The sequence below is a fragment of the Mustela erminea genome, chromosome 17, assembly GCF_009829155.1.
Source record: "Mustela erminea isolate mMusErm1 chromosome 17, mMusErm1.Pri, whole genome shotgun sequence".
Classification (NCBI taxonomy): Eukaryota; Metazoa; Chordata; class Mammalia; order Carnivora; family Mustelidae; genus Mustela; species Mustela erminea.
The window spans coordinates 23,705,551-23,730,967 of NC_045630.1; the positions used below are offsets into that span (position 1 = coordinate 23,705,551).

Here is a 25,417-nt window from a genome sequence, read left to right on the forward strand (position 1 = left end):
TGAGCCCTTCCTCATGTCATGATAAAACCTTTCCAAACAGCTACATAAAGGAATAATGCATTGTTCAGGGCTGCTGATGGTCTTAAACTCAATCTTCTAAAAGCCACAAAAGTAGATCAACAGATGGGTCAAAATAACATAAAGATCGATAAAGCCTCCTATGGTCAGACAAAGTGGTTAAATCCTCATGTGGCGAAACAGCAACCCAGAGCAGAAAACGAGCAGGAGCCGTTGCTGGTAAAGAGAGCGGGGAGGTCCTTTTTCTCCCCACTGACCACCATCAGGCCAACCACTAGCAGCCAGTCCAGTGCCGAGGGGCCATGTCGTGGGGGCATGTGAGCCCGGCTGGGGTGGCAGTTAACAAAAGGGGTAGGGGGCCTGGCTAGAGAAGAACTTTCAGACTCTGAGGGAGGTTTCCCTTTGAAACGCAAGACCTCCCAGAGCACAGGTCATGAACTGAAACATTAGTAGATTTAATTAACATCAAAGGGAGTGATTTCTGTACAAAGACTACTTCACTCTAAGTAAACAAATAGGTGTTGTGGTGTGAAAAGATACAGACATGTTAAATTTTGCTAATAATGGCTGCGGAAAACCAAAAATCACTAAGAATGAGGTATCCCTTTACATATCTTAGATGAACACAAATTCGTGTGCTGGATGAAATACTGGTATATGAAATATTGGTATCGGTAGGGGAAAACGATCTTCACGTGCTGCTGGTGTCTGTCAACTGGGACATCAGGTTGGGAATGAAGAAAACGAAAAAATGAGCTCTTGGAAAGACTGATGCTAGCAGGCCTTTAAGTGAGGAACAAGATTTACCCAATTCTCTACCGCTAAGTCTTAAAAAGAGGCAGTGAAAAACTCATGGTATTGTGAACATTTATTTAACCTTTTCCATTATCACTGGATATTTAGACTGCCACTAGTTTTTCACTACTGAAAATTTCACGCTACGGCTAAGATCCTGGATATATGTTAACTCTGAATTCCATTATTTCTCCAGGTACTTCCTAGAAATACATTCTTAAAAATATCTTAGATATTGGCGTAAAAAGGTAGTTACTCATCTAAAGGCCAGGAGCATTCAGGTTTCCGATATATAATGCCAGAGTTCTTAAAAAGAAAGATGGAACTGATTAACAATGCCACAAGCTGCATCCAAATCTCAATGCATTCCTTCCAATATAGTACTACCTTTTTTTTTTTTTTTTAATCTGGCCATTCTCAGCAGAAGAATCCCATTGTTTCAAATGGATTTTTTGTTGTTGTTGTTCCTGGTGAGGATGAACCACCCCCCCCCCGCCATATTTATTAGCAATTGATCATTTCTATTCAGTCAACTGTGCCCTTAGATCATTTCCTATTAAAGTTTTAGCATATATACAGATTTGCATAAACATTTATATATTAAGGTTGCTAATGCTTGGATTACATTAGATTCAAGTATTTTCTCCTACTTTGCTTTCAAATTTCATTTGATGTTTCCTGACATTGGAGTTAATTGTATTTAGCTGTGTCTGCTGGAATAGCTTTTTCTTTGCAATTTTTCAATTATTGCTTTTATGCCTAGAAAATCCTTCCTAATCCAGAAAAGAAAAAAATCACCTTTATTTTCTTCTGGTTTCCTTTATGTATTCATTTAACAACTATTGTGAATAATTCTTCTAAAGTCTGTCAGTATGCCTGGACAAAGGAGCTGCTCAGAAGGGCAAGCGAGCTACCAGACACTCCAGTTACCAGGCTCTTGGCGAGGCCTGTGCTGAAAAAATACTAATTTTCCTAGTTAGCTTACATATTTTGAATTTATAACCGTTTTGCTTTTGGAATTATTCTGGTTACTAAAGCCAAGCATCTCCTGTGTGAAGGATAGTAAAATTGATTATATATGTCATGCTGTATGCTTCTAGGATAAGTGAGTATTACTTAAAACAAAAATAAAGCAAAACAAAAAAACCAGCACTGTCAGGCCCAGTTAATGATCAGTTCAGTTCAGGGACTTGAGTTCCAGCTCTGGTTTTCATCCTGCCATTTTCTTTACCAAGAATATCTTCACTCATGGTGTCAGAGGGCATACCAGAAGGAAATGATCTTAAAAAGTGGAGAGTGAAGATATGTACTCAGGTTTTCCGAGAACCACCCAGATTACGAAGGACTCGTGCGACTTGAATGGAATCCGTCAATCAGCTACCTCGAGTAGGTACCAAGTCAAAGTTATTCGAGTTGCTCGAAAGAGTCCACAAGTCCTCTCCAAGATGTTTTTAAATGGAAACAAAGCAAAGTAACCCTCCGGGATGACACATACCTGTCCAAATGAAAGGCTGCTACCTCTGCATTGTGTCTATCATAACCAGCATATGGCTCCCCTTCTACCACATAGTCTCGGTTATACCTGCAGAGTGAACGGGAAGCACAGATGGAGACGTGAATTACATCGGCACCGCACGTGACAGCACAGCAGAAGTAAACACGCCTGACTCCACCCTACGGAGGGCTTCCCTGCCAAAGCGGAGCGGGGCTGTGGACTCGGACGAATCTGGAAGAGGGGGTAAAGATGAAGTGGAGAAGGAACCTAGATTTCTCTATCTGCTTCAGCAATCACTCTATGAATAGAACACACAAGACGTTCTTTCTACTCCTCTGAAAGACTTTCCATGTAGTCTAAGTAAAACTCAAAGGTCGTTTTCTGGAAGGCAAGGACTATCTCTGTATCTCTACCATGATGTGAAGCCTACAGTTGGTGCTTATTGAATGTTTGATACCATTTTTATTAGACTGAACTGAAGAAATGAAGGGAACCCTATAATCAAAATGTCTGTATTACCAGAATGGCTATGGCAAGGCTTATAAGAGAAGTTTAAATTTCTTGGAAATAAATGGTCTTCATATGCCTCAGTGTTTGTTTAATGAGTAGGCAAAGGTGCATTTGAAAAAAGCTGTTTAACAAACCATCCTCTTTTTCTCTGTTTACATTTACGATGATGCTATAGTGGCAGGGATCCCAGACTGGCACAGGAGCTAGGCATATAGTTCTGTCATCACCTGTCTGGGTAACCTTGAGCAAAACTGTTCTCTTCTCTGGGTCTTAGATTCTTCTTTTATAACATACTAGGGGCTGGACTAGGTAGCAATTTCCAAGATCTCTTTCATCTTAAACTCTACTCTGATGATTGTTCCATCACATGCATGACATCAACAAAAGATAATCAAAACTGGCATATTTCTTTCTACCAATCATAAAGAAAGATACCATTTAATGATTAATTGGGAAGAAAGAAGACACTAAAGCTGCCTATGACCACTACTGTTTGCCTACATTTCCCTGAATCAAAAGACCTATTACACTTTCCAGGCAAGTATAAAATAGAAATGAACGGAGGCCGGAGGGAAGAGGAGCTGCTCCACTGGGGACACATGGACTGGGGAAGTGGGCGACGGTGCTGTCAAAGGCTGTGAGCTTCACTGTAAATGATCTTGGAGTCAAAAGTGACACAAATCATGCCCACAAAACACATTATCAAGGCAAAGTGACAGAACACTTCTGTCGGAAGACAGCTGTGCATCACCCCCTGGCTGGAAGGCCAGTTTCTTCTTAGCATGGTCGGTACACTCCAACGTCATTTCTCATTTCTAGTGTCAAAGCATTATTCAGACTACCTAGGATTCCACTGGCTGCCTCCTGAAAAAGCCTCAATTTTTAAATAGAACTGCAGCAAAAGCAGACACTATTCCAGCAAGTCTCTGTCCAACACAGCTGTAGGCTGTCCGCAGAGCTGGGGGACAATCCTGGAACACTTTCTGCGCTGGGGCTCCAGCGGAGCCACAGGGACATGTGTGCACTGCGCAATCCACTCCTTCCAGTAAAAGGTTCAAGAGCTTTCCAATACCCCGAGGCGGCTCGGGGGGTGAAATGTTAAACCCTACAGGAATCCAGGGACATTGCGGGTGGCCTGGAGGGGGAGGGAGGGAAAGAAGAGGGAAGATACGAATAAGAATCAAAGAGCTGCAGCCTCCCTGGCTCCCTGTGGGCTGTGTGAACTGTGGCGAGTCCCATCTCTGTGTCTCACCAACTCTGTGTCTCACCGCTCAAAGGAGCAGCTGGCCAGGCCGGACAAACCTCCAAGGTCCCTCCTAGCACATCCTAGGATCACTCCCTTATTTCTCCCCACTCTGAGGCCTAAATTGCTATCTTGTCTTCCCACCATAACTAGTCTTGGCCTGTGAAAGCCCATCTACCTCCGGAACGCCGACAACTACACGGAGGGAAAAAAAAAAATCACTTCTCTAACGTAAGGCAAAAACATGCAAATATAAGCATCACTGTCTGCCCATAAATCCCACCCACCATGCACATCTCCTATCTCTAACAGGAGGACATGGCCATTGGGGCTTCAGAAGCCCAGAAACCATGAGCGGCTCGTAGAGAGGGGTGCACGTGCCGTCTCAGCAGCTGGGACGCAGAGCCTCCTCTCAGCAGAGAGTGATCCATCTTAAGTCACTGACAGAGCAGCAAAATTCATATAGTAACTGCCAATAAATCACTCCTATCCTTCTGGTGAAGGACATCAGCATCTGACCAAGGACATTAATTTGTGCTTACACTGGAACTAAATAGCCTCGGAGGCCCCCAGGGTCAGAACAGCAATTTGCTAGGCGTCTCGGGGCCAGAGTCAATTTCTACAAGCACTGAAATGTGGACCCCCCCTCCTCCACAGCCAGTGACGGTGCCGGGTGTATCCATTGCAGGTCACCAGGGGCCGTGACCAGGAGGGCGACCCCCCACTGCAGGGCCCCTGTAGCTGGGGGTGGGGGGTGAGGCAGGACAGTCCCCTGGGGCTGGGAGTGACATGGGGATGGGGGGAGCTGGAACCAGTGGGACAGGAATCGAGAACAGGATGTGGAACGGAGGACCAGACTGCCAGGGGTGGACCATGAGGCTGTGGAGGCTGAGTTCTGTCTGGTGAGCAACACGAGGTCCTTGGATGTTTTCAAGCTGGGAACCCAGGGCTCACAAGGGCACATGGAGGGGTAACGAATGGGATCCACAGGAGGGTGTGGGAGAGAAAGGTACGGGGACGGATGTGGTGGTGGAAAGAGACAGGAGATGAAGCTACAGTGAACGGGTTGGTCCGTATGGTTCTCTGCTTCACCGCTCTCCACCTCCCGAGCCTCCCGCCCTCCATCTCTACTTGGTCCGAAGACCCCGCGCCACCTGCCAAGTGCCTGGACTAGGCCTGACAGGGTGCACTACCCAGAGTACCTGCCTTCTGACGCCTCCTGCTGGCTCACAGAGAGGATCTTCTTGAAACAGATCTTGAAACACCATCATGTTAAAAGCCCACAACTCATCTCTGTAAGTGAATTTCATTTCTGTTTCTCGTCTGCCTTCTTTCCATCACTCTGCTCACGCTGCTGCTCACCCAGGCCCACCAATCAAGGTCAAGGACTACATTTCAAGACTAAACTAGCGACTTCTGATGATGGTGCTGCAAGTGCTCACACTTACGGGAAGGCAGACAAACCGAAGAAAATTACACGTGTGTGGCAGAACACCGGCCGCTCAGACTCCGATCCCGCCACTTACGACAGGATGAACCTGTCCAGTTGGTTATTCTCCCTCAGCCTCAGTTTCTCATTCTAGACACAAGAGTTGTAACTACCCACAGCTGTGATGGAGGCTGGAAGCACAGACAGAAACAAAGCACTTTGTGTGGTGCCTGGAGAATGGTGTGTGTCCAGTGGAAAATATATCACAAGGTTATATACCCACATACCCACACTTTTTCCACATCACCTGCCAATCAGACTTTTCTGTTCTCCAAAAGCATGCCGTATATTTAACTTTCCTAATTTCCATATCTTCCGTACATCCCACCTCCCAGTTCCAGGCAAATGCAGACTTCTTCCCTTTCTAGGATCCCAACAAATTTGTTTTCCCGCTGCATATTATCTACTGACGGTAGGGCTGTGAAGACAGCTAAGCTAACCACTTTCATCACAGCTGAATGTTGTACATCTTTACCCCATATTTCTTCTCCTACCCCAGCAAGAGACCCAAAGGTATGTGTTATAATTCTCTCAAAAGCTCTATTAGGGAATGAAAAAAATGTTTAGTACACAGAAAACTTTAGACATTACCAACTTTGAGAAACTTCACTGGTAAATAATTCCTGGCAAAAGAATACAAATCACCATCATGTTAACGTATTTCAAATTCATATACTCACAGAAAACTATTTAAAAAATTGCCAAACAAATGATCTCTGCAGAGCCTTAGAGAAGTCCCCAAGGGATCACTGTCTAACAACATACAATTCAGCTCATTTTCTTGGATTTTGGACTGAGGTAACTAAAATGGTTCAGTTTTCTCCTCAAAACAGGTAGAACAACAATGAGGCATCACTACATATCTATCAGAATGGCTAAAATCCAAATCATTGACAACACCAAATGCTGGTGAGGATGTGGAGTAACGGAACTCCCATTCACTACTGGTGGGAATGTAAAACAGTACAGCTACTCTGGAAGACAGCTGGTCTATTTCTTTCAAAATTAAGCACACTCTCACCATGTGATCCAGCAATCATGCTCCTTGGTATTTAACCAAATGAGTTGAAAACTTTCATCTACAAAAAATGCGTACCTGAATGTTTATAGCAGCTTTATTCATAATTGCCCAGATGTGGAAGCAACCAAGATGTCCTTCAGCAGGTAAATGGATAAACAAAATGCGGTACATCCAGACAATGGAATATTATTCAGTAATAAAAAGAAATCAGCCTCAAGCCACAAAAAGACATGGAGGAAACGTAAATGCATTTTTGCTAAATGAGAGGAGCCAATCCGAAGAGGCCACAAAGGTATGATTCCAATTATATAGCACTCTGGATAAGGCTAAACTACGGAGACAGTAAAAGATCAGTGGTTGCCAGGGTTTAGGGGAGGGAAGGAGGGATGAGGAAGTGGAACACGGGGTAATTTTAGGGCAGGGAAGCTGTTCTGTAGGATATCGTAATGGTAGATACCTGTCATTACATGTTTATCAAAATCCACAGAAAGTACTACACAAAGCGTGACCCTTACTGCAAACAATGAACTTTAGTTAATAAACTAGTACTGGCCCATCAACTGTAACAAACGTGCCACACTAACAGAAGATGTTAATAATGGGGACCCTGGGGATAGATGGAAGGACCTCTATACTTTCCTCTCGATTTTTCTGGAAACCTAAAACTGCTCCAAAAAATAAAGTTTATTAATTGGAACAAAACCCATATGAAAGAATTGTGGCTTCAGTACTGCAAAGGGACTTCAGTCACTGTCTGAATCCAATCCCGCTCTGGCGCGCTCCTGCTCTATCCCTGGCATGTGGTTTCTTATCCAGCCTCCAACTGCACACTTTTGGTGACAAGTCACTTACTTCCTAACCAATTCATTTTGTATCTATCACAACTGGCACAAAGCACAAGTGTGATACCTTTAGAAAGCAAGGACAACTCTGCAGTCTTGTACAGAACCAAGACACGTTCCTATAAATCTCCTCTACTCGAAGAATCATGGAACAGTAGGAGCTAGAAAAGACTTGAGAGATCTTGTGGTTTACTCCCCTCATTTTACTGAGGAGAATACCAAGAGAAAGAGAGGAACAGTCTTAGAGAAATTACAAGCTACGTGAATCAACCAACTAGCTCAGAGGACTCCCAAGATGAAGACTTACCGCTTAGGCTTGAAGACGACTTTCTGTCCTCCTTCAAGTATCAGTAAGGCTTTCAGTTGTGTCCCTTTATAACCCACGTCAGCTTTAATGATTTTCTTGGTGGCCATGGCATGCATGATTGCCCCCAGCTCTGGTGTCTCTTCTGGGTACACTTCCCGGGGAACCACCCACTGGGCCGCAATCTCCCAAGGGGACTGCAAGGTGTGGTCCAGCTTGGGCACCAGCTCCACCCTCAAGCCAGCCATCATTCTGTGGAAAGCCCTCTGGTCCTCTCGGTTTGCGGCTGATGTGTCCAGGTTGTCAATCAGGAAAACTTTGGTGAAGATAAAGATGACAAGAAGAATCGCTAAGAGCACAACTCGCTGCTTTAGCTTCATGTTGACCTCTTTTCCTTCTCCCCTGACCCACTCTCTCTCACTTAGCAAGGAGAGCAGGTGGCGACAGTCAGCAAGGAGAGTCCATGCTTACGCGCACTGGTCCATTTCTTCACTGCAGTGCCTCCCACAACGCCTGCAAGGCCAAGCACAGAGCAATGTTCAGTCAGAAATCCTGTCCCTTCCACCCCAAATCTTCTGTGAACCTCCAGCATCTTACTCACTCTTTTATTCTTGCTAATCCCATGCCTGAGAGGACCCAATAGTTTAAAACAAACCAGCGTGGAGAAGGACTTCATAGGTGAGAACCGGGTACAAAGGAAAATTTAAAGCAAATACTCCTGTTTCAATAGGGTGCAGAGTCAGCCAGGAAGCCCCGGACTGGCTACAAATTCCAGAACAGACCACCAACACAGCGAGGAGAAAGAGCATGACGAAAGCAACGCAAAGAGACGCCTAACTCCTTCACTTTCATTTTTACCTTTCAAAATCCATACAGGATTTTTGACCATCTAAAACCACCAGTATTTGGAAACTTTCCAGTTCTTATCTCCTCTCAATGTTAAGTTTTATGACACGCTGTAAGTCAGGAACTTCTAAAAGTGCCACGGAGGATCCAGAGGACAGCAGTAACTCCTCCGAATCCCAACCCCCAGCCACCCCGGGAGCGCCTTGCGTGCTACTCACGTATTTAAAGACAACACCCACACGCACAGCTCTACTTCATCAGTTTTCTAGTAATTATTTTTCAAAATGAAAATCCCTGTAAAATAGGGATAATCAAATCTAGATAAATTAAGCAAAGGAAAAACCTAGCCCTATCCCCCTGGCTATTAGAAGAACATGACCAGGAAGTGAAAGAAACGTGGTGCTGTAGCAACACGAGGGAGTCTGGGCTGGTGGGGCACCTGACAAAGGGACCGATGCCACAGACGTCAAGCAGCACCTGCTTCCGGTGTGGAGCGGGCCGCACTCCGGTCAGATCTCAAGCTCACAGATTCCAAACACAAGATTTCTGCTAGGCTATTAGGAACACACGGTTCAGTCTCATTTGCATGCTACCGGGTAGCTTTCTGCTCCGTGGAGCCTGCTGTGCTGTATGCCTACCGACGACATAGCACGGGGCCGAGACAAAGAGGACAGCATGCTAAGTGGGAGCCCCTTCACTCTCCAATTCCTTAACAACTCACACCATTAACTCAAGACACAATGCCACTACGAATGACAGGGCAGACTCCCAGCCCAACCGGAGACTACTCTCCTGGTAACAGCTGGAAACACATGGAAACCCAGAAGACCAGGGCAACCATGTGTTCCAAGGGCAACAACTTGCGGCCACGAGCATGCTGCCAGGCCCTTCATCCTTCATCCACCCCTTTCCTCGTTTGCAGGAAGAGGCGGAACGTCAGAGTCCAGCTTGAATTCTAATGGTCTCCACCTGTTTGGTGTCATCCTCCTCTCCCAGGGAATACATAACACTTTTAGCTGAAGCCACGGTAATTCCAGTGCATCTAGAGTAACTGTGAGGGTACTGAGCTTGGTGTGAAACTCAGCACAAGGGTTCTGTGTGATTACAGGGCCGAGCCGTGCTAGGAGAGTGGATTTCAGAGGCTTCTGCTCATCCCAGCCCAATCTCAACCACACAGCTCCTCCAACGATCTGTTAGAGCAGACAGGCCGTGGCCGCGGTGCCAGTGGTTCCTTTCTCAGCCCCTCCAGCTGCAGAGAGTGACAGGCCTGGGATAATTCTGCTGCCGAGAGGTAAGCAGGGTGAGCAGCCTTCCTCCTCCTGTAAAGCATTCTTCAGGACTGAAGTGTGGTTAACCCAGACTTTAGCATAAATTCCTCCCTTGTGCTACAGAAACGTATCATACCTAAACACTCACCATAAACGCTGGGGAGATTGAGGTGTTTTTTTTTTTTCCCCCTCACTAATGCAATAGGAAGTTCCAGAAACTCCAAAATTCAAACAAAACAAACTGATTCAGCAGTCTTTTAAGTTCCAAAACCTCACCACCTTCTGACTAGGTCCCCGAAGAACACATTTCTCAATTCAGGGCTACAAACAATGCACCCGCTCAACTAGGACAGGAGTTCACACGATGTGAACTGAAGAGTTCAGCTGTTGCATTATCTTACCGTTTACCTCTGCAGGTTAGGAGTGAGTGCAGGTTGCAAGAGGCGAAAGAAGTTTTCTTTTGTGACTAGTCACCACATCCCATGAGAACAAGGAAGACAGCCATTTGGCATCGTTCTCTGCAACTGCCCTTCATTCCCACAGCCACCAATTTCATTTAGTGCCCCTTCTACTGAGTCACTAAAAGAACTGCCTTCTGGACCTCCAGTTCTCCAGCGCGGACCAGATGACGCGCCACACTCACTGTTCTGATGGCACACGACTTCTGATTTCTACAGACTCCTCAGCAAGACAGGAAAAGCCCTACCCTAAATGGCTTTGCTTCCCCGGGCATCCATCTTCTCAGCTCCAACCAAACGGACCACGACCGTGCTCTGCCCTCCCCGCCATGTGTGGGCCTGAGCTCTGCCCTGGACAGTCTTCATCCTGGGATGTCCTCAAAATTCCTCTTGCTCCTACCTTTTTCCCCACTGTCTCCTGTTTAAGGCCTAATCTGGTTTTTTTTTTTTTTTTAAGATTTTATTTATTTATTTGACAGAGAGAGATCACAAGTAGGCAGAGAGGCAGGCAGGCAGAGAGAGAGAGAGGAGGAAGCAGGCTCCCTGCCGAGCAGAGAGCCCGAAGCGGGACTCGATCCCAGGACCCTGAGATCATGACCTGAGCCGAAGGCAGCGGCTTAACCCACTGAGCCACCCAGGCGCCCAGGCCTAATCTGTTTTTTGAGGGCCATCCCCAAAGCCATTTCTGTACCCTCTCCACATCCTTCAGTAATCTTTCTCCTTCAGACCAGCGCTTAACTACATTCTGCCTTGTCCAAATATCTCCTTGTATGTAGTTTTCAACTGCCCTCTCGGAAACCTGGCTCCTTGGTGATCTCAACTGTCTTCACGATCCCTACAGTGCCCAGCAGGGAACTGAACAAATCACTACAAGTATTCTGGGACTCGTGTTTACTTCCTCCAAGATGCAGGATCACGTGTGTGTGGCCTCGTCATGCCGGCTCTCCTTTATCAGCTGTCTTCTTTCGTTTGGCGGTTACTTCTCTACCGATGCTCTGACTACTCGGTTTAGTGCAGAGTGTAGTCTCCTCTTCTGAAGAAACACTGCCAGTTCAGAAAAGAGGCTTTCTTTTAGCTGGAAAGCTGCTATTCCTTCAGCCCACAGGGCAAGCACAAAGATTTTTAAGAAATCAGCATTGTAGAGATTATAGTAGAATTTCTAGCAAAAAGTCTCTCCTATTCCCGAAAAATGTATGAGATGCATGATATGGAATCATACCAGTGACATTATACTTTTTACTACCTATATGCCCGAGAGGGGAGGATACCCAGGATGGGGTTTCCACGCTGCGTTACCGTCTTGTGTTATTGGAAACAGCAGCATACATGTTATGCACTCTACAAACTGGGTTCCTAAGAAGATACCCCATTACAGACACTAAGGAAATTAAAGCAGGACCACTGAGTATATTCCAAATTCTTCATGAAAAATTTACTGGCATTCCCAGAGGACTCTGCCTGCTCTATTTCATGCCTTTACCTCCTCCCTTGAATGTTTCCAACAGTGTAACACCATCCAGTTTATATTATAGTCATTTATTTTAATGGTTCTGTTATGTGGAACACAGCCTACCTCAAAGAACAAATAGACTCAAGGTGATAAGACAAGTCAAAAAATGTTAAGCTCAAAAAAAGGCAATGCAAATGACAGTTTTCATACTAAAAGCTGGCAGAAACTCTCACGTTGGAGTTCTTTATGAAGAATTTTCCTCTTGAGCCCTGGTTTCACCCACAGCTCCATCAGCTCAATGAGGCTTGCTACGGTGGCTCATTCTTCACACTCACACTCTCTCTCTCAGACACACACACACACCATCCTACACATCTGACAGTTGTTTTATGAGGACAAACTTAGGACTATTACGTTGCTTGGGGAGAAGAGATACAGATTCCACAGAACAAAAGTGAGGTCTTAGTATGAAGTCCTCCATTCAGTCCTGGCGGAACAGCTACAGAAACACGTCGGTGCACAGGTTAAGTCACTGTGTGACAAAATATGACGTCTGTGTCTATGTCACTGTGCGAGAAAATATGACATCTGTGGCTGCCGAGGAACACGAGAACACCCGGCTCCTTACTTACTACCTTACTAGGGACTCCCACAAGCCACCAGTGACGTTCCGGATCTCGCTGGCAGCGGTACTCCCTTGACTCTCCCTCTGATCAACCAACATCTTCACACTATTTCTCCTCAGGTCATGGAGAAGAAATCCCCACCTTTCTGCAGAATGTAACTGAAAGTGAAAGCTTCAGGACTAACCCTTTCTTGTGCTTTCAGTTCAATGGTCAAATCGAGTTCTTTCCACATAAATGGAATGTGGATGTCTGTGACTGTAAAGTACCACGAGGAAATACTCCATGCAGAAGGCTATTAGAGGAAATTTCGGGCACAGCAGGTAGAATTATATAACTAGTATATAATCACATTTAACCACATAACTTCCGTGCCCTTGATCTTGCATAGGAGTCACAAGAACCCTTTTATAAACTTCTTCTTTAGTAACAATTGGTTTCAACAAAGCTCTGATGGTTTGTTGAGTATAAGAAGCGGTAATGCCTGAATTTACTTTTGAGTTTTTGGTTGATTATCTACAAAGACAGACACCAACAATTCCTCCCATCAAGAGGCAGAATCTAGGGGTGCCTGGGTGGCTCAGTCAGTTGAGCGTCTGCCTTTGGCTCAGGTCATGATCCCAGGGTCCTGGGATCAAGTCCCACATCATGTTCCCTGCTCAGCGGAGAGGCTGCTTCTCGCTCTCTCTGCCCCTCTCCCCACTCATGTGCTCACTCTCTCTGTCTCAAATGAAGAAATAGTTACAATCTTAAGGAAAAAAGAAAAAAGTAGAATCTATTTTTCCTCCCCTGGAATCCGGGCTGGCTCTGTAACTGACTTTGGCCAACAGAATGCAGTGGAAGCAGCTGTGTGCCAAGTCTGGGCCTACTCCTTAAAAGACCTGGCAGCTTCCTGCTGGGACCCAGCCACTACATAAAGCAGCTTGGGCTAGACTACTGAATGATGAGGGACCCAGATGGAGAGAGAGGCCTGGCCAACCCCAGCTGAGGTGCCAGACACAGAAGAGAAGCCATCTCAGTTCCACCGGAGGTCCCAGTTGAATGGGGTCATACATGTGATCCAGAAGAACCAACAGGCTGAGCCCAGCTGACCCATATGATGGTAAGAAAAAACAAGTAACTATTTTAAGCCACTAAATTTTGGGGTGGCTTGTAAAATCCAACATTCTCACGTCTAGTCTGTCCTTATTAACTATTTTGGAGACATTAAAAATATTGAGGGAAAAGACACAGAGAAATAAATCATGTCACGAAAACAATTCTCTCAGGAAGAAGGGAAATGTTAAAGTAACCATTAACTATAAATAAACATTGGATTATAAATTGTTAGGTTATATTTGTAAATGATTATTAATGCCTTCTACAGAGCGATAAGCTCATTATGAAAGTTATACACCATTTCTACTTTTTTTGTCGTCATTGCAGATGCTTAGGAAGATACATAATTAAGGTCTTTTTAAGGTAGCACAATGAAAAAATATACTTACCTGGATCATTTACATACTTCAGAACAATCAAGGCTAACCCAGCACCCTCACACAAATACACATGCCTGATTTATAAAACCTACCATTCACCCTTTAGCCAAAGCATAACCAGTAGCAAATATCACAACCTTTCAGTACGAAAAAAGTTAGAAACATATACTTTCACCCTGGGCTGAGGCTGTTATAATGCCCTTTTGTTTTTTAATTGGAAGTGACATCAGAACATTATGCTACATTATTAACTGTTCCCTAGAAATAAATGCAGTTTCTCCTGATGGTTACTGGCAATTCTACGTAAAATCAGAGCATTCAGAAATCTTCCCACTTAGCACTGTATGCTTCTCCTTTATAGGAAGTCAAAGCACCAATACCAAACGGCATCAAGTGTTTAGCACCTGAATAAATCCTGAGTATGCCCAGAAAACCAGCCCATTCCTGCACTGCCACCCACTGCTACCACAAGAGCACATTTTATTTCATCTTCAAATAGGAGTCTTCAACTAAAACAAAAATACCATATTAATCAGTATCTACATATAGTTTTCCTTTCTGTGCTAATTCTTTGCTTAAGAAATAGCTTCTTAGAGGGGTGCCTGGGTGGCTCAGTGGGTTAAAGACTCTGCCTTCGGCTTGGGTCGTGGACCTGGAGTCCTGGGATTGAGCTCCACGTCAGGCTCTCTGCTCGGTGGGGAGCCTGCCTCCCTCCCTCTCGCTCTCTCTGCCTGCCTCTGCCTATTTGTGATCTCTGTCAAATAAATAAAATCTTTAAAAAAAAAAAAAGAAGAAGAAGAACGAAATAGCTTCTTAAGGACAAGTACTATATGATTCACTCATATGTGGAATTTAAGAAACAAAACAAAAGAACAAAGGGGGGGGAGAAACAAACCAGAAAAAACAACAACACCACCCCACACCCTTAACTATAGAAAACTGGTGGCTACCAGAGGGGAGATGGATGGGAGGATGGGTGAAGGGGATTAAGAGTACACTTATCAAGATGAGGAATGAGCAATGTGTAGAATTGTAGAATCACGCTGTACACTTGAGACTAATATAACACTGTACGTTAACTACACTGGAATCAAAATAAAATTAAAAAAAGAAATAGGTTAATTCACCTGCTTATTCCAAATAAAAACTCTTCCAAGGCAGAAGTGTTAAGAGGGATGCACTGGATTCAGAATGCCTACTTTATCACCTATGATGGGACTTGGGAAAGTGACTTAATGTGTAACCTCTCTGGGCCTCAGTCCTTTCATATGAAAAGTAAAATAAGAACACTATTATCTAACTCACAAAGTTGCTAAACATGAATGACATTACCATATACACTGTGCTAAAATTAGTGCCTGGACAACCCATCGTGATCCCTTGTTAGTCATTATTACCAGGTCACAAACCCATAGAGGACGACGATCTGAAAGGAGAAAGAATGACAAAGAAAATAAACCTGTCTAGTCATGTTGTCTTTTGGGTTGCAGAGTGTGGGGATAAATTCCCAAGTCACATTATAGAAAGTTTCCATGGTCTTCTATTCCTGAACAAATCCTTTCCTCAACTGGAAGACTAGCTAAGACTGCAGGCCAGTAGGTATCTTTAAAATGGGTACCGTGTGAAGCAGAACACTGGGAGGCTACGTCACTAATTGGACCAACCTATTTCTCTTCTCTACAAAGTTCAAGTCTAATTTCAGTCAATGATTAAAAGCATTAGGTTCTTCTATTCCATGAAAAAGGCTGAAATAAAATGCCTTCTTCAGTTTGGAAAATTAGCTCTCTGTTTTAAAGATGATAGCACTGCATGTCCTAAAGCTCTCTCTTTAAAGATTTGAGAGAGAAAGCATGTGTGTGCACAGGAGTGGGGGAGGGGCAGAAGGAGAGGGAGAATCTTCAAGGAGACTCCCCACTCATCACAGAGCCTCCATGGGGCTCACTCCTACAACCGTGAAATCATGACCTGTGCTGAAACCAAGAGTTGGATGCTTAAGAGACTGAGCCCCCCAGGTACCCTGTCCTAAAGTTCTTAAGGTATGCCTTAAGAGTAACTTAAAGCTACAGGTATAGAAAATTGAATTCCCACATAGTCCAAATTACCCCAAGTGTTACATGTTCCTCATTGTTTTCACTTCCACTTAAACAATTATTCATATCCATAAACTCACAATGCCCTACATGAACTCCTCTAACAGTTTCTTGTGAAGGAAGCCAACTAAATGATCACTAGGCATTAACGAGGCATTAAGATAGCCTTTCTTCCTGGGTGTGAGAGCAAAAACGAAACAGGCAATAAAGAGAGTTTGCTTCCTCTGAAAAAATTCAATTCCTGCAACCTGTCCCATTTAAAGATTTATTTATTTATTTGAGAGCGAGAAAGAGAGCATACATGAGAAGGGAGAGGTCAGAGGGAGAAGCAGACTCCCCACAGAGCTGGGAGCCCGATGTGGGACTGGATCCAGCGACTCTGGGATCATGACCTGAGCCGAAGGCAGTTGCTTAACCAATGGAGACACCCAGGCACCCCAACCTGTCCCATTTAAACCTTGATTTAGGGCAACTCTCTAACCCTATTCCTTGAAAAATGAAAAGAAAAAATCTTTAGCTCATACTTCTAGTGAGGTTTGTTCTAAAAAACCAACAGAGGCTGTGGTCACTGACCTAGAAACCCTGTAGGAATGCCTAAGAATTTGCATTCTGTTTCAAATGGGCCAGGTAAAAGGAACCTTCCCACATTCTAGGTATTTCACTGCTCAATCATCACTTTATAACCCCCATGGAAGACTGTAGCATAGAATGTAATTCCCATATAGTGCAGAAATATGGATTTCAAAAAATGTAACATTTTCCTGTTTTCCATCTTTACTTTTCAATTCACTAGAGTTTCTGGAAAGGTGTATTAGCTTTATGCAACAGTAACACCTGACATTATTAGCCTCACGTTCCAGGTGTCTCAAGCTGATGGGCCACAGGTCACTCTAGAAATGGCAACAGCAGAACCCCTATGCAGGTCTGGGCTGAATTGAGGCTGAGTGGCTCCAGATATGATCCCTTTGTTAAAATATGAGTGTAAATACACACACACACACACACAGAGTTTTGGGCATGCCTGTCTCCTCTACTCTTCCATGACTTCCTCAAGGACAGGGGATATATTTTACTCTCTTCGTACCTCCACAGAAGCTGGCACAGTGCAAGGTGCAGGAGAGGTGCTCAATACATCCCTACTGAAGAAAAGGAGGGGAGAGCAAGGGAGAGAAAGATTGAAGGTCAGAAAAGTTTCTTCGGCTCCTTGGTCTAAAGATGGTCTCTTTTACAAAGAGAAACTAAGTCGTGTAATGAATTCAGAAATACAGTACAGCAAAAAAAAAAAAAAAAAGTAGAAATATCAAACATATATACCAATGTTATTCATCCAATTTTAAACTGCTGCCTCTGTATACCCTGCTTCCACCCTTCAAAGCAGTGACTACTGCCAACCTTGTTCCTGCTGCTGACTGGGACTGGGAATGAAGATGATCTGCAAATGCTAAGAAGATTGGAGATGGTCCAAGACGCTGCCCAAGAGTGACACAAGACGGGGCTGGAACCAGATCTTCAATCTGGCCTCGCTTTCTGAAATGCGAACTGACACTTAGTACTTCTATATAATTTTCTCTGTTCTGCAGAAGACCCACAGGAACACAAATGTACCCAGAGCGCAAGGTCGCTATCTAAACCAAGGATAAGAAATAAGGAACCAATAAGAAAAAGCTCTCGGGCAGCCAAAGCTGTGGTCCCCAAGTGCATCCGCAGACGGGGAAGGGTGGCAGACCCTCGCCCAGCGCACCTGGCTGTTCTACGTTCGAGCGGGGAGCAGTCATCTGGGCAGCTACTCCACCGAAGATCAGAAGCTGCCAATTTAAAGAGGGCAGCAGGGACACTAACAACAGCCGAAGTTCAGCTTTCCCACCTCTGAAAGAAGAGCCCGACTACTAAAAGCGGATTCAATAATTCAAAACGCAGAGGGAGCACACAGCCTGCATGTTTTGATTGCTTCAAAGCCTTGCTCGATTACAGTCACTAATGGAAACTAGTAGCACCACCTCAAGTCAGTGAGAGAAAGGTGAAACCCTACTGTTTGAGAAGCAAACAAACCATGGAATACATTGCGAAATTTTTTTCCACAATAGTATAGCCAAAACAAGAGCTTCCACACGTTAACACCTTACTACCTAAAAACAGAAGAGGGATGGCACTGCCACAGACAGAGGGTGGAAAGTATTTGAGGGCATGGTAGGACAGGCTGGCCCTGTACGTGCCCTGTTACACACTCACCATTTCATATTCCCTGACCTCCTTTTATCATGTACCCATGACACATGATACACCCTCCCCTCTGTAGGGCTATTTCCTTGTCAGAAAGTACAAACCTTCAAACACACACCTAAGCTCTTTTCTGCAGCAGGCTCCACTTCTTATCTCCTCCTGGGATGAAAGATGCACCCCCAAGACTCATCAAGCCTGGAGCAAGGCCTTTCTTTCCTCTTTAGCTTTTAAATAGGCAAGACAAAAATCCCAAGTGAGATCTCTGCATCATATTCTCTCCGAGATGGCTCAAGCAGTCATAGTGATATTTTAAGTTGGTCAGTTGCAAAGTAAGGTCTCCTGGACCCTAGGTGTGGGTGAAGGAATTCATTAGTCCTTGGTGGGGGTCACCGAGGCAGCTCAAGTACGGAAAAGAGGGAGAGAGATTATACAGGTTTGGAATGAGGAGCTGCGGGAGAAGTACTTCGGGGAGGGACAGCTCTCCCTTCCCATCCTGCCACAGAAGGGATGAAAAGATGCGCTATCAAGGTCAATGATAATGGCGTGGCCATTACCAAGAACTCCAGTTCTTCTCTTAGGGCAAAAATATCGACTACCAATCCAACTGCTCAATTAGTCTAGCCAGAAAAGGCTCCAGGAGCCAAGTCTGTGAAGCTGTGCCTAACCAGGGCACCACAAGCTGCCCCCAGACAGCTAGAATACCGAAAAGTCACAGAATCAAAGTGCAAGGCAGCTCCAGTATGGAATACCCTTCACAGATGCCCACCCTTTTTTTTTTTAAGGACTATTTAGCTATTTTGTTCTATTACATTATATGTTTTATATGTTTCTATTTTCAAGATTGGTTTCAGTTCAAAGGGGCTCAGTTACAATAGCACATAGCTCTAACTCTTAAAGATTTTATAGTAAATGGAAAGCACCAGATCCTATCTGCTTTTGCATGAAATTGAATCTGATTATTAATATTTGGTAAGCCTTCAACTCTACCCTTAAAGCAATGTACAGATACCCAGCTCAATGGCAACTTTGAACAGTAACCTGCAACACGTTTTCCTGTCCTTTTTTTCTTAACGAAGAGAGGAACTAGCCAATTCATGTACTAGAGTATTTCCCCTTCCTTCATACTGTGTTCCATTCATTCATTCAACCACCAAACATTTCCTGCATACCTACTATGCACTCCGCATTTCAGGTGCACAGAGAAAAGTAGGCCAATTATCATCACTGTTAAAACATACTGTAGTGCCTTGTCGTGAAGTACACTTCCTACCTCAATCTATAAAACCACATGGCACTTAGTCCCAGGGTGACCTGACATCAGCTTCAGAAGACTGTCTCCTTTTCATTGCTTGCAACTGTGGCTACAGGATAGAGGGAGCGGCCTCTGTCTCTATGATGAGACAGCACCAATGACCAGACAACCACTGTGGCTGCTATTTTAAAAAGTTATCAATTCAAGACCTAAAGTGTCTGGCTTCAGGGCTCACACCGCAGAAATGATGGTCACACAAAGTGTAGGAAGCTGAAGTTTGCCCTGCAAGTAAACAAACAAACTTCATTTAGAAATTCACAATTCAGAAAAGACAGAAAGCAGAAGCTTTCAGGCTCTGTGAGAGAGCTGGAGGCCACAAATGGAAATGAAGAGAATGGACTGAAAGTCAAAGAGTTATCAACTCAACATAAAATAATTCTAGGATGTACCAGGTTAGATGGTACAGACAGTGATTTATTTGTTTGTTCCCTAATTCAAAGTACCCAGAAAGACGAGCAGGGCAAGTGTTTTCAAGTTTTCACTCTTTAACCAAATCTTAGTTAATTGCCTATTGGCTTCAGAGAAAGAGCAGAACAAATCCATACCGCATTTTCACCAACCACACTGAAGAGAAGCTGTGGGCTCCAAGATTTGACCATCTTTTGTCCAATCCATTCTATCACCACACTTTCTTGTGCATGAGGCTGAGAATCCCAATTACTTGCTTGTGCCTTTTTATTCTCCTTTGGTAAGCACTTTCAAATGCAGAATCCACTCCTGTTGACTTATTCCACCGCGGGGTACTAGGGACCAAAGTCCAAGGACTTCATAAGCTTCAGAAAAGTTATTAACTTCAAAAAGAACGTTAATTTTAAATTTACCTTGGCTCTGAGTCTAGGGGAATAATTTAGTATCCTTAACACTTGTACCACAGCTTCCCAAAGCCACGTCTTGATGACCAATAATATACATGGAAGGTCTCTATGGCTTTGCTCAAAAGTCCTGCATAAACTCAAGGAAAAGGCACACTGAGGTCTCTACCTCAATTTTAAAAATTAACCCCAATGAAATTTATGTATTAATTTATAACACCAGGAAAATGGGAACAGTTAGCAAACACCAATCTTAATCACCAGAGTACAAATGTATAAAGTCCTACAGTTTAAAAGCTAGAAGATCCCACATTCCTATTCCCTCTTTTCAAGGTGAGAAATCCAATCTCCAGAGGGAAATTGGCTGTGTGGGGAGGGGAGGACCCTGAAATCTGTTTCTAGCTAACCACAAGTCGCGGTACCAAGCATCTCTAATTTTCCCAAATTATAAACTCATCACCCATTCGAGCGATGATAGAGCCATTTAAAGGACTAAAATTCCATAACCACCAGTCATGCCCTGTCCTCTCCACTTTCCCTCCAACATCCTTCCATCCCTTGTCTTCCCATCAGAAGACCTGCGGACAACAGAAGCCTGATGAGGAGGAAACTCTAATCAGATCCGACCATCAAGGTTGCAGCTTGACAAGTGCTCGCATTCATCATTAATGGCAACGTTTCGGCTCGCTTTTAATCGCGGGGCTATCACACCCGGAAATGAAATCTCAAGCGCAATCCACTTCGGACTACCGTATCATTTCCTTAAGTTGTGTCCGACTGCGAGTACGGGGTCCACGACCCCGAGAGACCGTTGACCCCGGGCACGGTTACCCCGCCTCCCGCCTCGGGCCTGGTGGTCACTTGCGCTTCTCCGCCACGAGGTGGGCCCGCCGGCGCGCGATCCTCCCTGGGCCGCCGCAACGGGCGCTCGGCGGGACTCGAGGGCGGCACCGGGGCCAGTCGCCTCTGGAGACGCCGCCTGGGCGCGAGGGGCGCTCACTTAGAAGGACCCCGGGCGGCCCCAGGTAAGGCCGCGCCTCAGGCGGGCCGAGGAGGCGCCCCTCCAGCCGCGCCCGCCCGCAGGAGCCCGCCGGGGGGCCAGCGAGGCGGGGCGGGCGGCTCGGGCCGGTCTCCGAGGCGGTAGCCAGGCCGGACCCCGGACCCGCCCGCGTCCGCTCTGGGACCGCTCGGGCCACCGGCGTCCGGCCCCACTGGGAGGCGTCCCGCCCCCAGGCGGCCCCAGCCCGGCGCGCGCCACGCACCGCGCCCCGCCCGCGGGCCGGCCCGCACTTTCCCGCCCGCCGCGCCGGGGGCGGGGGTCGCCCGCCCTCCCCGCCCCAACGCCGCTCACCTGCTGGGCCCTAGGCTCGTTCCATGGCCTCCCGCGCGGTGCGGTGCGGTGCGGCCCGGCCGCCCCCGCCGCCTCCGGGGAGGGGCAGCCCCACGCCGCGCTCACCGCCCCCAGCTGCCGCCGCCACTGCGGCTCCCGCCCACCCCCTGCCCGGCCATTCCCTGGCCACTCTCCCCGCGCAGTGCCGGAGGTCCCACACCCACCCTCCCGCCTCCGCGGCGCCCGACTGTTGGTACAGTCCTAGCGTAACGCCTTCCTCGCGACCAATCCCAGGGCTCACTCTGCGAGACCCCGCCCCCGCCCTCTGGTGGGCGGGCCTACCCGCCTCGCTGTGGACGGCCCTCCTTAACCCTTCCCGTCCCGGCATGGCCCCGTTTAACTCCCTGGGTGGGGGCTCCCGTCGCTCCTCCTCCTCTTCCCTGCCGCCCTCCCCTCTTGCAGAAACTGACCTCGAACTTCTCTCTTGTTTTCGCTTTTCCTTTCCTGATTTTCGTAAGCAGGTAGGAGACCAGGCAGCGGGACTGGAGAGTTGGGGTTCCTTAGGTCCAATTCTACTTGTGAGAAGCAATTTTCTTACTCCTTCTGCCCATTTAATTCGCCTCGACTGATGCTTCTGCCTTTTAGAGTGTATCCCCCTTACCCAAAAGAGGCCAACCTTCCTACAGCGCGCACAAGTTGCTCTTCCTTGGGACCAGAGCAAACTCCCCGCTACAGTTAGTAGCATTTTGCAAAACTGTGATTAGTTTGCTGTACTCTTAGTTTTTCAATGTCTGTCTCTTGCAATGGACGGTAAGCCCCAGGAGGGCAGGGCAGTCGTGTCCCAGTCTCCAATGCCCCACACCCAGTAGACTCCCTATAAACGGTTTGCATGAAAGTCTCCCTTGCCTGAAGTTGCTTCCTTTCTCCCAACTGCTGTATAGTACACCATACATTAAGCTTGGACTTAGTGTATGCCTGAAACATAACACAGGTTGCTTTGTGGGATGAGATGGTGGGGGTGAGACTGAGCTGACACTGTTCAGGCTGCGTAGTTCATTTAAACATTTTTCTTTTTTAGATTTTTTATTTATTTATTTGACAGACAGAGATCACAAGCAGGCAGAGAGGCAGACAGAGAGAGAAATTGGAGGAAGCGGGCTCCCCGGCCGAGAGGAGAGGAGAGGAGAGCCCGACAAGGGGCTCAATCCCAGAACCCTGGGATCCTGACCTGAGCCGAAGGCAGAGGCTTCAACCCACTGAGCCACCAGGTGTCCCTGCGTAGTTCATTTAAGCAGTAGGGTGTAGTGGGTAGAACGCCTCCTTAACTGGTGGTGTGATACTGGGTGTGCCACCCAACCACTCAGAGTATCGGTTTCCTTATCTGCAAAATGGGAGTTAATCGGAGTCCTTGTTTCACAGCGTTGTTGTGAGGTCCAAATTAGGAAACGCGTGGGGAAAGTACTTTCGCCCTATTGTATAATACATGAGTTATTTTGCACATGTGTGTTTACTGAGCACCTACCATCAGAAGAGCCTAGAGAAATGACTGGGCTTGACACTAGTTCCAGACAGTCTGGTTAGGGAGGCAGCCCTCTGCAGAAAACAATCCCTACAAGGAGTCCACTGTCAAACACAGGAGTTGTATCAGCTTTTAACTGGATGTAGTTGAAAGGGCTTGGGTGTCATTTGCGGACCATGCATACATAATTCTTAGGGAAATGAGCTGGATAGCTATGAGAGTCTACCTAGCTTCTCTGCATAGGAGCATTGGTCTGACTGCCATCAGTTTATCTCCCTGAAACTTGTTTGCGACATCAGATCGTAAACCAACAGCCAAGGTCAGTTCCTCTAAGATCCTTTATCTGAAAGGGGCCCTCTCCTCTTTTCTTGCCGGGAACTCTTGACGGGTAGTTGACTGTTCAACAGTCGCTGCTCAGGAGAAGGCCAGCATAGTCTGCAGCATCGGCTTTCTGGTGACCCCCTCTGGCACTTGGGACACTGAGAGACGTGGGTTCACGGCCTCTCTGGGCAATCCATTCCAGGGCTTAATTTCACATCCATCAGATCCTTCCTTCCACTCCACAGGCTGCAGAAGAGTCACACTGTCTCCTCTTCTGTCTTTACAGATGGCAAGCCGGGGATTCAGGACCTTCCTGCTTTCAGACAGCAAAATTTCTGTCCCCCCAGTTTTCTCTTCACTGGGCCACGTGATTCAGGCTTCTGTGAACGTGTACGCTGCACCAACACAGTCCTGACCCTCCACCATGCTCTTTCCTGCCTTCTCTTCGTGGAATGCACCTTGTTTCCCAACCAATCGAACAGTCAGTATATTCTAGATACTGTGGGGGATGCAGTCCTTTAAGAAGGGGATGTTGCCTTCAAAGAGTTTACATGACAGGCACACAGGAAGCAGCTGCAAGGGATACAGGGGACTTAAATTTTGCAGCACGGACGCTGTGATCACCGAAAGAAGCAGGGTCCAGGAAGATGATGTGGGCTGGTATCACCAGCGAGGGAGGATTAAGGTGAGCAAAATACGGGTGGGAGAAGAGAGGGACAATATGAACCAAAGTGGCACCTGGGTGGCTCTGTCGGTTGAGTGGCTGCCTTTGGTCAGGTCATGATCCCAGGGGCCTGGGATCGAGTCCCACATCGGGCTCTCTCTGCTCAGCGGGGAGCCTGCTTCCCCTCTCTCTCTGCCTGCCTCTCTGCCTACTTGTGATCTCTGTCAAGTAAATAAATAAAATCTTAAAAAAAAAAATGAACTAAAGTTAGGTCATGCCGTGTGAATTTAAAGACGGACATCCTTATCTGATGATAGAGACTGGGGAGTTTTCTTCCTTCCTTCGGCCCTTCAGTGAATGTCTACCCAATGCCAGATGCTGAGCTGGATCCCATCCATGGAAAGGCCAAAGAAAGCCCGGTTCTCATCTTTGGGAAGCTGACAGTTTAGTCTTGGGAAATAGAACAGAAGGTCAGGCAGAACCCCCATTAGGAAGGCCTGAGACTTTGCCGAGGTTTCTGGGATGCTTCTTTCAGAACTCGTGATGTAGTTCTAGCTCTCCTTGTCTGATCTCCCCCCATTTGCCTCTCTTTTCCCTCTCCCCAAACTGCAAGGCTCTTAAAGCTACAAACTGACTTTATTTCATCTTTATTTCCATTTGTGGAGTACTTTCCCCTCCCTGATGTGTTGAGGTGCCCTGAGTTGAAATCGGAGCCAGAACTTGGTGGGACCCCCTCCAGCCAAGGGCGGTGCACATATGTCCTCAGTAGAAGAATCTTGGTTAGTGGCCCAGGGCGGAATCCTCCAGGGCCTTGTCCACGGCCTGCAGAACTCAATAGCAACTCCTCTGCTTGGCATGTCCCAGGCCCAGTGCACCTTCCAGGCCCATATTCGGCTAATTTTCTTACCTTCCACCCCTAAAAGACTCACTTGCTCTGGAAACATCCCCTTTTCTGCACCCACGGTTGTGATCATCTTCCTCTGGTCTCCACCCGCACCCCATCCCCATCGCCTCTTGTGGAAATGTTATATACATCTTTCAAATACCATTTGCTCACAAATCCTTTCCTGACCTTTGCAACTGTCCGTGCACTCCTGGCCTTCTAAGACTCAGTCCTTCATGCCTCTTTTTGAGTATGGTTTGTTGGTATCTTTGGGGATGTCTCTGACCCCTTCCACAGGATTGTAAACCCTTCAGGGCCACGGACAGTGTTTTATTCTTAACTGTATCTTTCTTAGCACTAACAGGGTCCATGGCCCATGGTGAACACGCAACCCTTGGAAAAGAAGTTTTAAAACAGGTCCTTGTA

The 25,417-nt window shown here is 46.3% G+C and overlaps 1 protein-coding gene across 6 annotated transcripts in view; it reads right to left on the minus strand.

Moving 5' to 3' along the window:
• Positions 1–21,855, minus strand: part of FAM20B (FAM20B glycosaminoglycan xylosylkinase) — a 45,037-nt gene extending 23,182 nt beyond the window's left edge. Inside the window, exons 1-5 of one of the 6 annotated variants that reach the window (XM_032317075.1) lie at positions 19,421–19,512; positions 18,255–18,496; positions 11,185–11,333; positions 7,721–8,230; positions 2,309–2,395 (exon numbers count right to left, since the gene is read on the minus strand). In XM_032317075.1, coding sequence (XP_032172966.1) covers positions 2,309–2,395; positions 7,721–8,097 — 464 coding nt within the window. In that variant the 5' untranslated portion in view covers positions 8,098–8,230; positions 11,185–11,333; positions 18,255–18,496; positions 19,421–19,512. Of the gene's footprint in view, positions 1–2,308; positions 2,396–7,720; positions 8,231–11,184; positions 11,334–18,254; positions 18,894–19,420; positions 19,519–21,625 lie in introns of those variants that run through there. The other 5 variants (XM_032317073.1, XM_032317076.1, XM_032317074.1 and 2 more) reach the window with 5 other exon arrangements.
• Between the last annotated feature and the right edge of the window lie 3,562 nt (positions 21,856–25,417).